This window comes from Nycticebus coucang, chromosome 15, assembly GCF_027406575.1.
Source record: "Nycticebus coucang isolate mNycCou1 chromosome 15, mNycCou1.pri, whole genome shotgun sequence".
NCBI classification, from domain to species: Eukaryota; Metazoa; Chordata; class Mammalia; order Primates; family Lorisidae; genus Nycticebus; species Nycticebus coucang.
This window is the reverse complement of record NC_069794.1, coordinates 93552093-93568393: the sequence shown is the minus strand read 5'-3', so window position 1 is coordinate 93568393 and position 16301 is coordinate 93552093. Positions and strand designations below refer to the sequence as shown.

The window sequence follows — 16301 nt, the reverse complement described above, 5'->3', positions numbered from 1 at the left end:
ATAACTTACCTTTCAAGGCAGCTGGGACAGATTTCGGAGTAGTAAAAATATATTCTTGAGAGAGGGGACCTTCTCCAGCTTCATTACAGGCTTGAATACAGAATTTATAGGAGGTGGACTCATTAAGTCTCTGTACTTTGTATGTATGACACGGTCCTCTGTATAAGGATACAAACCTACAATGGAAGTAACTCTCTAGTAAATAAACCTTAGACTATCGTATGAAAAATATTTTAAAAACTACTGAAACAATATAGTTGGGGACATTATTTAGGAGTAATATAAGTCATCCCAAAAATTTAACGCAGGAACTGTTTGTCACTTCTAATAAACATCTGTGCTTTCATCAGATTATGAAAACCACAGATTTGGTCAAGTTCCCAAACTGGTTTGGTTTCTTGGAAGTCTGTTGCTAATTTTGTGTCCTATTTCATAATTGTTTCTTCTCAGGTTTTTGGTGCAGCTCAGCTTGTCTCTGAACCCTGTCTTTTAATGTATACATTTTTTTTTTTTTTAAAAGACGGCCTTGTTCTGTTGTTCTGGCTAGAGAGTGCAATGGTGTCATTGTAGCTCACTGCAATCTCCAACTCTTAGGCTTAAGCAATTCTCCTGCGTCAGCCTCCCCAGTAGCTGCGACAACAAACATGCACCACCACACCCGGCTCGTTTTTTCTATTTTTAGTAGGGACAAGGTCTTGCTCTGGCTCAGGCTGGTGTGAACTCCTCAGCTCAAGTGATCCTCTCGCCTTGGCCACCCTGAAAACTGTAGTCAGGTTAAAAGCGAAAGAAAATTAAGTCTTGTTTTCTTAATCTATGAATTTCTTTTTAATGATTAAAAAGAAAAGTGGTAACACCACTGTTAAAAAAGCCGAACAATAAAAAATCTATTATCTGGGAACTGTTAACAGAGCATTCTGACATCTTTTAGCCAAGTGTAAATAGTTGTGAAAAATCAGAGGAAAGGAAAGTAACCAAAGATGTTAATTTGATTCAGTTTATTAAATTTATTATGTTATAAAAGGTTTTAATTTCTTTATTTCCAAAGGCAAAGGCCGTAAGCCATATTTACACCCTACGACAATTCTCTAGATGCTAGTATTAATTAAGTTTGAAGTTCTGTAATAGGCTATAATAGAATTTACAGTTAATAAAATTTTTATTCTGTTGTCTTTCAACCAAACATTAATTAGACCTATTTCTCCAGTAAGCCTTCTTGCCTTACCCCAAATTTAAATGCTAGAAAGGGGATAAAAAGAATTTAAAGAATTCACTCTGTAATGTAACACATACCACGTATTAAAAGATAAATGGCTATAACAAAAACTCATGGCAAGGCAAAGAACTTCCTTCTAGAGATAAGGCTACCAAGAGTATGTAAAGAACAAAGGCTATCATTTATAGACATCCAGATTTCAGGAAATGTTCAATACTGTCTGTTTTGAATAATGTTCTTACTGGTGATACAGTATGCAAAATTATTCTATGTCTTATTTTAAATGTGTAAATATTTCTGATAGAGTACTTATGTACAAGCATCATGAATATTCCATTGTTGAGTACTTGGCTAAACAAACCTAACATAAAAAACAAAGTAAACCTTTGGAAAAACTGCTACTAGTATTCTGAATCCATCAAGTGAAAAATAAAATTAAAATTTCTTAAAATATGAGAAGATTAGGAGCTATGGAAGATATTGTTTATATGGGACATAATGTGAATATATAGTCCTAGATTTTAAATATTTTGAGTAACACTGTGTAATTCCTTTTTTTTTTTTTTGAGACAGTTCCATTTTGTCGCTATTGGTAGAGTGCTGTGGTGTCACAGCTCACAGCAGCCTCAAACTCCTGGGCTCAACTCCTGATTCTCTTGTCTCGGCCTTCCCAGTAGCTGGGAGTACAGGTGCCCACCACAACGCCCGGTTATTTTTAGAGATATAGGGTCTCCCACTTGCTCAGGCTGGTCTCCAACCTGTGAGTTCAAGAGATCCACCCGCTTCAGCATCCTACAGTGCTGGGATTACAGGCGTGAGCCAGCGTGCCCAGCCTGTAACACTGTAATTCAAATGCACGATTTAGTGGGGCCTGGTATATAGGAAATGCACAATAGGCGAATGAAAGTGTTAATGACAGAGGCATACAAAAGAACTTGAAAATAGGGAGATTAGCAAAGGGAATCGATAACTAATCACAGAATCTAGTAAGATCTGGACGTGAGAAAGTGAATTATATCCATGGAGTGTGCAGCCCTCTGTCAGGTGTGGAGGAGATGGAGACTATCCCTGTCCCCAAGGCTCTCAGTGTAAACTTTTGTGTCCTGCTGGAACAAACACTGACGAGTTAGTTTATAGGCAAGATTAGGCCTCTTACTATCACGAAGAGAGTAAGTGGGTTAAAGAACTAAAGTATAGCCCATTTAATATTTTTCTCTTGGCCTCTCATTCACAAATTATAAATAAAAAATTGACATTGTATTGTGTCTTCTGGTATTTAAAACCCAGTGCACTTAAAAATCATTTCTTATGATAATCATAACTGTTTTTGAAAACTTATCTACTTCTGTGGTTTATATACTTAAGACCTAGGAAACTATATAAAGAATTAAAAAACCTGGGCGGCGCCTGTGGCTCAGTCAGTAGGGCACCAGCCCCATATACCGAGGGTGGCGGGTTCAAACCCGGCCCCGGCCAAACTGCAACCAAAAACTAGCCGGGCATTGTGGCGGGCGCCTGTAGTCCCAGCTACTCGGGAGGCTGAGGCAAGAGAATCGCTTAGGCCCAGGAGTTGGAGGTTGCTGTGGGCTGGGTGAGGCCACGGCACTCTATCGAGGGCCATAAAGTGAGACTCTGCCTCTACAAAAAAAAAAAAAAAAGAATTAAAAAACCTACCTTCCATTTTTGTCCTCCATCTGAAGGTGGTACTGAATAGAATCTGCTGACAGTATCTTTGGGGTTCCCTCTCCCCATTTCAGCTTAAGGTTCTGGTGGCTAAAGGCAACGCATTCCAGACGAGGTGGATCAGGAGGGAGTGGCTTAGTTTTTAACTTTATCATATGGCTGAACGGACCAGCTCCAAGGCTATTCAAGGCTTGAATTCGTATTCTAAGTGCCACATTAGGGGGTGAAAAAAAAGTTAAGGTTTAGTTGATGATTATTTTATTTAAAGTACCTCTTTGGTCTAGGCAAAAATTAACACAGTTTTTAGAGTGTACCTGTATGTTGTGTCTGGTTGCAAATTGTCTATAATATAGCTCGTGACCTTTCCCACTGTCAAGGGCTGTTTATCTCCAAAGTCTATGCTGTAGGCAAGGATTTCTGAACCATGGTCACAAGGCCTTTCCCAGCTTATTGCAAGGCATGTAGAAGGGGAATAATGAGGATCTTCTATATCATCATCATCACTTATTTCTTGAAGACAAGTCACAATAGCAGGAACTGATGGCGGAGTCACACAGGCTACCACTTCACTGAAAGGGCCTGCACCCACAGCACTCAGAGCCTGTAAATTAACAGAGTCTCCACGTTAACAAAGACATGACCAGGAAAATGCTGATGAAACACAAAACTCAAGATATTCCAAGTGACGAGGCACTGATCACTTTTACCTGGACTCTGCAATAATATGTAGTTGCTGGTGAAAGTCCTTTTAATTCATAACTAAGACCAGGCCCACAGTAACATATCTGCATACTTCCTTCAACTCCTCCCCACTCCAATCGATATTCAGTGACGTCTGTTCCATTACTCAAAGGAACCTTTAAATTAAAAAAAGTATAAAGGTCTTAGGCTTGACATTGAGTAAATGGCTTTTGGGCAAACATGTTCTTTACCTGATGAACACATTAAAAATAGGACTGTTTTTGAATTTCAAAACATTTAAGCACAATCAAATGGTTTAATCTTAGATTTTTATTCATTAAGAGTATCTGAATTTAAGATTGGTCAAAAAATATAACTGTTCTTATTTATTTATTTATTGTTTGGGATTCATTGAGTGTATGAAGAATTAGGTTACACTAATTGCGGCTGTTAGGTAAAGTCCCTCTTGTAATTGTGTCCCGCCCCCGAGAGGTGTGCCATTCACTGTGACGTCCCTTCCTGCTCCCTCATCCCCTCCTCCACCCCTTGTATCAGCTCATCTGCTGCCTTCACACTAGAATTGAGCACATTGGATTCCTGCTTCTCCATTCTTGTGATGCTTTACTAAGAATGTGTTCCACCTCCATCCAGGTTAATACAAAAGATGTAAAGTCTCCATCTATTTTAATGGCTGAATAGTATTCCATGGTATACATATACCACAGCTTATTAATGGACTCCTGGGTTGGTGGGCATTTAGGTTGTTTCCATGTTTTGGTGACTGTAAATTGAGCTGCGATAAACAGTCTAGCTCAAATGTCCTGATGATACAATGATTTTTCTTCTGGGTAGTAATGGGATTGCAAGATGGAATGGGAGGTCTAATTTGAGTTCTTTGAGGATTCTCCATACTTCCTTCCAAAAAGGTTGCATTAGTTTGCAGTCCCACCAGCAGTGTAAAAGGTTTCCTTCTCTCCACATCCATGCGAGCAGAGAACTCAAATTAATCAACAGAAAAAGAGTAAACAATCCCATCTACCTCTGGGCAAGAGAGATGAACAGAACCTTCTCTGATGAAGACAGACGAATGGCTAACAAACATCTGAAAAAATGCTCATCGTCCCTCATCATCAGAGAAATGCAAATCAAAACCACCCTGAGATATCACTTAATCCCAGTGAGCAAAAAGTCTAAAAGCTACAGATACCAGCGTGGATGTGGAGAGAAAAAATATAACTCTTTCTAATCAGAAGTGGAAATATGACTAAGAATAATTTTAGAAAGTGGATTTTAAGATAAATATACTTCAAAATAACTTTATTAAGTAATATAAAATGTTAAACCACACAAAGACATTTTCTTTGTTCAATTTCAAAGGAAACTGAAAATATAATTATCATTACTGATTATTAGTACACGTAGTAAGTACAATGGAGATAATAAGAGAAATAACATTATACTAATTCCTATGAATGTTTGTTCTGAACATTAAGTTACTAGTGGCTGAAATCTCAGAGACAGAGCCTTTGATAAAAATCCAAAGCAGATCATGAACAAGAGTCTAAATACTTGTAATGCAAATATACTTTACTCAAATGTTTCAAAGATAAAAAGAAACTCATTTTTACAGCATGAATTTAACTAGGACTTACTCTATGTAAAATTTAGGAGGCAAATGAAGAGTATCTTTTTTCTTTTATGTAAATGATTCTAATGACGTAAAGAAATAAACCCAAGTCAGTGAAAATCACAGTACCTCCCAATTCACTTGTGCACACGTTGCAGATCTGCATGTCACTTGGGGGGGTTTACACTGATCTGGTGGCCCAGGGGCTGTAGTAACATCATATTTTTCTGAAAATGGTCCAAACTAGAAAAACAAATATAACCACTGTTTTTATTTTTTTACCCTTAAATATCCACTGACTGCACAGAACTCCATATTTAAAGATTCATAAATAAGTATATTTTCTTTGTACTTCAAGATTAATTTGGTTACCACTCTATAAGTATTCATAGGAAGTAAAAAGATTTAATTTAATAATCACAGAAGTAAAGGTGTGAGAATTTTTTTTTTTTTTTTTTTTTGGTTTTTGGCTGGGGCTAGGTTTGAACCCGCCACCTCCGGCATATGGGACCAGCGCCCTACTCCCTGAGCCACAGGCGCTGCCCAGGTGTGAGAAATTTTAAAGTTTTTATTTATTATAGTTTCTTCTGTGTCCACTTATTCCTTCATGGACTGGTTTCTGGAAGAAAGTCAGGGAATTAGGGAATTAGGTAGGTGGAACAAGACAAAAGAAATGTGAGGAATGAAGAAATGGACACCAATTAAAGGTGTGAGAGCTGGTAGGCAAAATTATTATTTGTCTTTTGCATTTTAGGATTCTTTTAAAATATTCAGGTATTACATTCCATACCAAACTTTACCAACATTCTGGTCTATAAAGTTATACTTATTTTATATCATAATTTGATTTTTCTGTTTTATGCTAAAAAGCCCACTCTCTCATTATTATTATTTTTTTGGAGACAGTCTCACTTTGTCACACTTTGTCCATGCCATCATAGCTCATAGCAACCTCAAACTCTTGTGCTCAAGCCATTCTCTTGCCTCAGCCTCCCCAATAGCTGGAACTACAGGTGCCCACCATGACACCTGGCTATGTTCAGAGATGGGGTCTTGCTCTTGCTCAGGCTGGTCTTGAACCCGTGAGCTCAGGCATCCACCTGCCTTGGCCTCCCAGAGTGCTAGGATTACAGGCAGGCGTGAGCCACCACACACGGCCTTCTCATTATTACTTTTAGCATACATTACTTGGAATATAAAAAATTTCATTCAATGTTGGCAAACTCTTTCCCCTCTGAGATGTAGGAGAAAAATCACAGAAATGTCTAGTGATCAATTTTCTTAAGCTAATGAGTAAAAGAAAAACTCCAACACATTGGTATTTTCACTTAATGGTGGGTTATCATTACAATTATCAGAAATAAACCTATGTGTTACCACACTGTATCGGGTGGTTTTGTCAAATGTCCATCTTTAAGAGGTATGTTGATTTCTAAGAAAACTGTGTGAGAATGTTCAGTTGTTCACAAAAATTTAATATTAGGGCCTGGTGCGGTGACTCACGCCTATAATCCCAGCACTCTGGGAGACCAGGGCGGTTGGATTGTCTCTGAGCTCACAGGTTTAAGACCAGCCTGAGCCAGAGTGAGACCTCATCTCTAAAAATAACCAGGCCTTGTGGCTGGTGCCTGCAGTCCCAGCTACTCAGGAGGCTAAGGCAAGAGGATCACTTGAGCCCAGGAGTTTTGAGGTTGCTATGAGCTAGAACGCCAGGGCATTCTACCAAGGGTGACAAAGTGAGACTCAAAAAAAAAAAAAATTAAATAAATAAAAATTAATATTAAAATCAGCCAGTTATTTAAATCATTGTTAATGTAGAAGACACATATTAAAACACCCCTAAAAACAATGGGCTCACCAAAGGATAGGGATTGTAATGTACCAAGTTTTATACACATAGGGATTAACCCTTAAGGTGAAACCAACTATTCGATATAACCCTAAAAACAAAACTATAATATTTTAATAACAAAATAAAATTTTTTTTCCAAAACAAAGTTCATTCCTTGACCATGTTTATTTTATTCTGAGTACCAGTGATTTCAGTTAGTAAGTGCTTCATTTTTCCTACAGATCTGATGTACAGGAATTTTTACAGGTTTTTATTATCACAATATCCTCAGTATTTTAGGCTAATAATATTGTGAATTCAACTGTTTTATAACAAACACAAAGTAAAAAAAAAAAAAAATCAATGCTGCTATTTATGGCAAAGAGAAACCAAAGTAAATTTTGAAAGGATGCTTCCTTTTGTTGCTAGGAGTGATTTTAATTGGACTTTAAATGAAGGTTATCAACTCTCCTGAAATAACGTTGACTTCTGGCCATGAATTCACAGAATAAATATGGTGAATCAAGGTAAAGTATATGCTAAATAATCAAAATAGTAAATTGTAACAACTATTACTGCTTTTTTTTTTTTTTTTTTTTTTTGTAGAGACAGAGTCTCACTTTATGGCCCTCGGTAGAGTGCCGTGGCCTCACACAGCTCACAGCAACCTCCAGCTCCTGGGCTTAAGTGATTCTCTTGCCTCAGCCTCCCGAGTAGCTGGGGCTACAGGCGCCCGCCACAACGCCCGGCTATTTTTTGGTTGCAGTTTGTCCGGGGCCGGGTTTGAACCCGCCACCCTTGGTATATGGGGCCGGCGCCTTACCGACTGAGCCACAGGCGCCGCCCAACTATTTCTGCTTTTGAAGACCAATCTAATGAAAAAAGTATCATTAGATATGGTAAAAAAATACAGACAAATCTGTTCTAATCTAACATCTAAAATAACAAAATCAAAATATCCAACTTTCTTCTAGAAACTATCATTTATATAAATGTTAAGGACTCTTGCATTTTATTAACAGAAGATGGTTCACTTCGATATTGATTTTTTTTTTGAGACAGAGTCTTACTGTGTCATCCTTGGTGGAGCGCCATGGCGTTATAGCTCACAGCAACCTCCAACTCTTAGGCTTAAGGGATTCTCTTGCCTCAGCCTCCCAAGTAGCTGGGATTACAGGCACTTGCCACAATGCCCAGCTATTTTTTTGTTGTAGTTGTCATCGTTGTTTAGTAGGCCCGGGTTGGGTTCAAATCCGCCAGCCCTGGTGTAGGTGGCTAGTGCCCTAGCCACTGAGCTACAGGTGCCAAGCCTGATATTGATTTTAAAATTTATGTTTAAAAAAAATCCTTCCACAGGGTGGCTGGCACCTGTGGCTTAAGGGTAGGGCGCTGGCCCCATATACCAAGTGTGGCAGGTTCAAACCTCGCCCTGGCCAAACTGCACAAAGAAATAGCTGAACGCTGTGGTGGGCACCTGTAGTCCCAGCTACTCAGGAGGCTGAGGCAAGAGGATCGCCTAAGCCCAGGAGTTGGAGGTAGCTGTGAGCTGTGACGCTACAGCACTCTACCGAGGGCAATAAAGTAAGACTGTCTCTTACAACAAACAAACAAAATCCTTCCACAAAATTTTATATAGTTTAAAGCTATACACTAATATATAAGCCTCATAAAATGGCAAAAACCAAAAATCTATTTTAATAAGATCACACGTATAAACAAAAAATGTGTTTTTATTTCAGGTATACTGGGCTATTTCACAAATTACCATTTTAATGCTTATACTGCCTCCACTATTAGTTTCTATTACATTCATGAAGAATTTGAAAAATATGTCAAATGTTTAAAATTATCAATGTAATAAATTTTTTATTCACATTTCTATTATAGTTCATGAACTTATAATAACTATATCCAAGTAGAAGCTATGTAAAAAAAAAAACACAGCTATAGGAAACTGCCAGACTATCTGCCTTAATTTCACATGAATACCACCTAACAATCCTGGACAGTAAATTTACAAAGCAAAATGTTGATATAATGTGCCTACTTTGTGAAAAATAAAATTGACATAATCTTGTAAATAATTGTTTCACATTAAAAAAACCCCAATGAACTATGGCAGAGTTTTTAATCTTAGTTTAAAAAGTTCTTAATTTAGAACAATAAACTTTAAAAAATTTGATCATTTAGTTACAAATTAAAATTCCAAATAAAATCATGCCTGTAATCCTAGCACTCTGGGAGGCCGAGGCAGGTGGATTGACTGAGCTCACAAGTTTGAGACTATCCTCAGCCACAGTGATATCTTGTCTCAAAAAAAAAAAAAAACAAAAAAACAAAAAAACAAATAAATAAATAAATCCAAATAAAAGTGTGTCATTTAGTAGTTTAGACTTACAGACTGCTCTGATGGTGGAGCAAATTAATTTACTATAATAAATACATATAAAAAAGGTATCTACAAATAAATACTATTGTTATACATGAACAATAACCTGGTGAAACATACCAGTCACACAGCTAATTTAGTTTGGTTTACAGAAAGAACAATGGGTGATAGAAATCTGAGGTATAGCTCACCTATTTATAATAACCGAATAACTTGTCCCTCAGGTCCCTTAGGGATAAAAAAAGTTTTACACGACAAATATCATGGCTTTCTCTCCCCTTTCTGGGAGCCAAGTTAGTTTATGTCAAGAACAAAAAAGTAAGAGATAGCTTCACAATTCCAGCATGCTTGAAGGCTTCCCATTTAAAGTTAAACTCTAAGCTGGGTGCAGTGGCTCATGCCTGTAGTGCTAGCACTCTGGGAGGCTGAGGTGGGTGGACTGCTTTGAGCTCAGGAGTTCAAGACCAGCCTGAGCAACAGCGAGATCCTGTCTCTACGAAAAAGAGAAAACTAGCTGAGCATTGTGGCAGGAGCCTATAGTCCCAGCTACTCAGGAGGGTGAGGAAGAGGATCACTAGAGCCGAATGACTGAGGTTGCTGTAAGCTGTGGTACAGCTGTAAGCCAGGGTACTCTGCCCAGGGTGACAGAGAAAGACTCTGTCTCAAAGAAAAATAACTGTAAATGATGCATTCATACTACATTACTTAGGCATAAATTATATCTTAAAATCTAGAATAGCTAGCCGGGCGTTGTGGCGGGCGCCTGTAGTCCCAGCTGCTCGGGAGGCTGAGGCAAGAGAATCACGTAAGCCCAAGAGTTAGAGGTTGCTGTGAGCTGTGTGAGGCCATGGCACTCTACCGAGGGTGATAAAGTGAGACTCTGTCTCTACAAAAAAAAAAAAAAAAAAGTTTGAAAATCTAGAATAGCTTTAGAAGGGTCTAAAATGTATACTCTCTGGAAATATAGAAAGGAAATATTTATTAATATTAATACTTAAGGTGATTTTGACAAATTGTCACAAACCCAAAAATACAATTTTAAGGTATCAGTAGATTTCAGCGAACTGTGAAGGTTATCACTGCACTCCAGCCTGGTTGACAAGTAAACAACCCCTTCCCCCCAACAAAATCCTAGCTATTGCAGTGTTTGTGAGACTGACGAGATGACTTCACATAGAAAGAAATTATTTAAGACCTGCCAATAAAGTATATAAATATGACATATAAGGAATTTTATAGTTATAAATACAAAATCCATTTGGACAACAGGATTTCAAATATGGTGCAGGTCACTAAAATCTGAAATAATCTGGAGGAGAAATGTGTCAGTTAATTTTGTGAAATTTTAATTATAGAAGAATTCAAAGAAACATAGTGTTAGTCAGTTGAGGTAAGAAATTAGCGCTTTGTCCTGAGGGAACCGGCTTTAATGCAGAGAGGCGTCACAGCTGAGTGGACAAACCCAGGTTTGCGGCTTGTCTATCACTTCATCTGTGTGACTGAGGGCAAGAGATTTAGCTTCTCTGAGCCCCAGTTCCCTCAGCTGTAAAATGCAGAGATCATCTATTTTGTCCCATTTTATAGAGTAGTATGGATGCATAGTTAATCATTTTTAAAAACTCATATAAAACCAAAAATGCTTAAAATAATAAGTTTTTTTCTTTGGGAAGAAAATGAACATAATTAGTTGCCAACTAAAAGTAAATGCTGCAGATAATCAGCCTCAAAAAAATTAAGTACTTATGATCTTGCTTCTAACTCTTAAAATAACTAAGCAGGCCCTAAAAGGTAAACTTTGGCTCAGCGGAAGTCCAAACTATCACAAATTCTAAGTGAAATTTTGAAAATACTGAGATTCCATAATGGTTAAGTTATGGAATATACTGGTTTCTCTCTTATTTATCAATATAATTTATTAAAAATTATAAAATTTGGTGGATGGTGCCTGTGGCTCAAGGAGTAGGGTGCTGGCCCCATATGCTGGAGGTGGTGGGTTCAAACCCGGCCCTGGCCAAAAAACTGCAAAAAAAAAAAAAAAAAAAAAAAAAAGAAATTACAAAATTTGGAGTCACAAGTTGAAAGCCAAATGGATGTGCGACCTATGTTAAAATGAAAAACTTGTCATAATAATTAATTAGCATGTTCTTACCCCCATTTTGTTAGCAGCATGCAGTCTGAAGCTGTATGTCTTCCCAGGAAGAAGGTTGCTCACTGTACATTCTAATTCAGTACCTTGATAAATGTCTCTGGGTTCGTCTTTTTCTACAGGACACATTTCCACACCATAACAGGAAATGGGTGATCCACCATCAGCCAGAGGGGGTACTAAAGGTAGAAAGATTTATGCAGTTTAACAAGTTGAACACTTTTAGTTTTAATTTCATTGTAATTTATTAGCAAAATGGTGATTACCCCATCGTAACTGTATTTCTTTTGCTTTGGGTCTACCCTGTAATCTGGGAGGGAGGCATGGGCCAGGAGGCACAGCTGGCGTCTGCACCAGCAAAGATTCAGAGACCTGCAAAACAAAAGCAAAAACAAAACAAAAATAACCTGAAACCAAATAATTGAATTGCTTTTGGGAAAAAAAAAAATACAAACATTGCATCAATGATTTGAAATTGTACTTGATTATCAACTAAAATGGAGAAAAGTTCTGAATAAAATCAAAACTCAATCAAATCATTAAAATTCAAAATTTTCACAGACAAACACGTACTATGTAACTACTATACACAAAGCAAGTTACCTTGAAAAGAATCCCAACAAATATTTTTCTTTCCATAATTAAAAAACTATAAAACAATTTCCAAACACAACTTAATGGGGAATACTTTTGATCCTGTCCAAAGGGATCAACAAATCTCTTTTAGGGAGGGATGTTTTTATATTCTGTAGGTATTATCCACCTTATTTCAGGAGGTTTACAGTATTTTGGCTACTTTCCTATATTTTTAACTAAAACACAGATTTATTTATTTTTAGAGCTGAGGTCTCACTGCTGCCAGGCTGAAGTGCAGTGGCTGTGCACAGGTGTGATCAAGGGTACTGCAGCCCCAAACTCCTAGGCTCAAGCCGATTCTCTTGCCTCAATCTCCCAAATAGCTGGGGATATAGGTGTGCCATCACCATGGCTGGCTAATTCATTTATTTAAAAATAATGTTTCCTTCTTCTTTTCCACCTAAATATAATTCAAAAACCAGGTAAGCTTTTCCAGGTATTTTCCATCTTTCTAGGTAGGTGATATTGCTTTTAGTTGCTATGCTGTTCTTTTTGTTTTATTTTAAAAGACACTCTCTTAAAAGCATTGGCACAAACTCAGTACCACATTCCCTACCTGCATCATATTAAAGTTTATATTTAACATTCTTTATAAACACCAATAAAATAGTTTATCATTTTATTAAGAAAGATATCAGGTACTAGAATGCTATAATGCTATATTAGAAGATTTTTGAGGGGGGAGCGTGGGGATGGGTGAATGTTTTTCTTAAATCCAGGCAGACTTCTTTTACTGGATAAAATGAAAGCAACTGGATCACAAGCCAGTTGAACAGGACTTACACTCAGTTTTATAATACTTCATTTTCAACAAATTGCTTATATTTCCTTTTTTCTTTTTTTTTGAGTTAGAGTCTTATTTTGTTGTCCTCGGTAGAGTGCTGTGGCGTCACAGCTCACAGCAACCTCAAACTCTTGGGCTTAAGCAATTCTCTTGCCTCAGCCTCCCAAGTAGCTGGGACTACAGGCATCCGCCACAATGCCTGGCTATTTTTGTTGCAGTTGTCATTGTTGTTTAGCTGGCCCAGGCCGGGTTTGAACCCACCAGCCTTGGTGCATGTAACCACTGTGCATAGGTGCTGAGACTTACATTTCATTTTTTAAAAAAGAACACTTTCATTGCATTAATTTCCATTTTGAAAAATAATAACAATTATGAATGCTCCAAAATTTGGTGAAATTTATTAAAAAAGTCATTCCTGGCCAGGCGCGGTGGCTCGTTCCTGTACTCTGGGAGGTCAAGGTGGGTGGATTACTTGAGCTCATGGGTTTGAGACTAGCTTGAGCAAGAGCAAGACTCCTGTCTCTAAAAAAAAAAAAAAAAATACCTGGGCATTGTGGCAGACGTCTTTAGTCCCAGCTACTCGGGAGGCTGAGACAAGAGAATTTCTTGATCCCACAAGTTTGAGGTTGCTGTGAGCTATAATGTCACAGCACTCTATTGAGGGTGACAAAGTGAGAGTCTGTCTCAAAAAAAAAAAAAAAAAGAAAAAAAAAGTCGTTCCTATTAAAAACCATACCTCTCTAGAATATTATAAATGTCTTATACTTAAAAAATATGGCACTTTAAAAGTCCATTTTGGTTACTGGTCTCTAATAATAAAATAATGGCCAGCTTTTCTGAAGTAGGTAAATATTACTAACTAGGTTTAAGCAATAAATGGTATTTCATGGTTTGTCCTGGCACACAGTTTATGGAACAGTAAATCAGTCTATAATTATTTTATTCCTATTTCTGCTTAGTCTGGTTATTAAGTATCACCCTAAAATTTATCTTTATGATATATTCTTCAATTTTTTTTTCTTCTTCAATGTTTTTATATATTTGTTTTTTTCAAACTAAGTATCAGTCAGACAACAAATATTCACTTGACACTTACCATGAGCTAAGTATGTTAGAATATTCTGGTCACTACAACATTAACCACCCAGGTTATAGAAATTACTTTTCTACATTTGTGGATAGTTTTCAATATTTGAAACGGCATCCGGTGATCTCATCCCATTTAGTCAAGTTAACAACCAAGAAAGAGAGAGTATGCATCTGAGCATTACCGCACTCTGTCCTCCATCGCTGATGCAGTAAACCCGCAAACGGTAGAAACAGCCAGGATTCAGACGCTCGCAGAGATGTTCCCTGGTAGGGCCACTGTATATCATATCCCATTTGTTTCCTGTAAGGTTAGGAATTGTGTTCAGTCATCTACAAGGTAATGATTAACGTTCTGGTATCATGGACACAGCAGGTATCCTAGCTTTACTAAATAAGTGTTTATGTAATTTGTCAGAAACAATTTAAGCCTGTGTCGGTTTCCTGGAAATGATCTGCTTTTCTTTATGTGGGAAGCTTCTTAGATAAATCTGCCTGGCTTTATGGAAGTGAAATAACTCTGTAACTCTTTGCAGAGTTTGGCCTAGATTGATAATTTGCATTTAATGTAGCAATTTAAACGTGTTTCCTGGTCTGTAACAACATAATAATACACAGACTGTATAAAGAACTAATACTGTAATAAGTTTAGTCTTAATTAAATTACATATTTATTTTTTGCAGTAAACAGGTCATTTCATAGAAATAAATGTTATTAAATGTGTAATTCAAGAACAGAGTTCATTAGTCATAAACTCATTACAAAAATTAGCAAAATATGAGTCACACTTTAAAAGGTGATCTCTCTCTGATAAATCTGGCTATAAACATTACAAGAAAAATTAGCCTTCAGAAGTCTTCATAGTATCTAAAGATTTAGTCTAGGTACACAGGGACTGAACAATGTAAACGAATTTTAAAAAACCATGTAAAGGTAATAATATAGGAGTATAGTAGTTTTACATTTGATTAACCATACTTATGGAGATAAAAATTTAAAGTGGGCCATAACAGGCAAAATCTAACTGCAAGGAAAAAAAAAAATTAAGACCAGCCCAAAGCAAAATAAAACATCTTTTTATGGTAGTATATGAAAAGCAAGAAGGAAGAAAAGATGTAATATAAAATGTAAAGACACGAAGAGTAGAGACAGACTAGCTGGAATAAATATATCAATTTTAATTTAATTAAAAATTAAATAAAAATTAAATTTTTACCATTAGAACCTTCTGCCATTTCCACTACGTATTTATTAATGGCTGCCCCTCCGCTATCTTTTGGTGGATCTATTCAAAGAAGCAAAAGTGGTATTAGATAAAGTACACACAACATAAAAATGACAAAAAATTCTATCAACAGAATACTAAACTGGATTATTATTATTATTTTTTTGGCCGGGGCTGGGTTTGAACCCACCACCTCCGGCAGATGGGACCAGCGCCCTACCCCTTTGAGCCACAGGTGCCGCCCTAAACTAGGATTATTTAACAAGAAAAAGGAGTCACCCTCAAATCTTTCTTATTAACACCAGTACCTAATTACTCTGTGCCGCTGGCAACTGCTTTTCACAGTATTCCACATTTGTAAACATGGTTCTCTGTTAACAACTTTTTTTTTTCTTTTTTAAAAGAGACAAAGTCTTGCTCTATAGCCCAGGCTGGAGTGCAGTGTGGTATGATCATAGCTCACTGCAGCCTTGAACTCCTGGGCTCAAAGGATCCTTTCACCTCAGCCTCCTGAGTGGCTAGATTACAGGCATGTGCCACGAAGGCAGGCTGATTTTTTTATTTTTGTAGAGACAGGACCTTGCTATGTTGCCTAGGCTGGTCTCAAATTCCTAGTCTCAAGTAATCCTACCACCTCAGCCTCCCAAAGTGCTAGAATTATAGCTTTGAGCCTCTATGACTGGCTTCCATAACGAATTTTAATGGCCGCCCAATATTCTATTCACTTTCAACTTTAAGATTATATAAAACTTTTGGATATTTTTGTAAGTATCACTGAAGTATTTTTATTGGTTTGAATTTTTCAGGCATGAATTAATTTTATATGATCATTTTTATTAACTAGTATAAGTAGACACTCAATAAATGTCTGTTTTATGTAAATGTCTAATTTTCACTTGTCATGAAAGCCAGATGACCCAGCTGTTAGCTCCGCAAGTTTTCTGTTCACACAGTGCAGTCACTGCTGATAGTCTTACAATGGATCCTAAGTTCTTCCGC

At 37.1% G+C, this 16301-nt stretch overlaps 1 protein-coding gene across 4 annotated transcripts in view; it reads right to left on the bottom strand.

Annotated features, from left to right (window-relative positions):
* FNDC3A (fibronectin type III domain containing 3A) overlaps positions 1-16301 on the bottom strand; it is a 221288-nt gene that overhangs the window by 12585 nt on the left and 192402 nt on the right. For all 4 annotated transcript variants that reach the window (XM_053563739.1, XM_053563737.1, XM_053563738.1 and 1 more), the window contains 9 exons: positions 15294-15362; positions 14262-14380; positions 11837-11942; positions 11574-11749; positions 5334-5447; positions 3604-3753; positions 3211-3497; positions 2888-3100; positions 10-176 (listed from right to left, as the gene is read on the bottom strand). In XM_053563739.1, the coding sequence (XP_053419714.1) occupies positions 10-176; positions 2888-3100; positions 3211-3497; positions 3604-3753; positions 5334-5447; positions 11574-11749; positions 11837-11942; positions 14262-14380; positions 15294-15362 (1401 nt within the window). The remainder of the gene's footprint in view (positions 1-9; positions 177-2887; positions 3101-3210; positions 3498-3603; positions 3754-5333; positions 5448-11573; positions 11750-11836; positions 11943-14261; positions 14381-15293; positions 15363-16301) is intronic.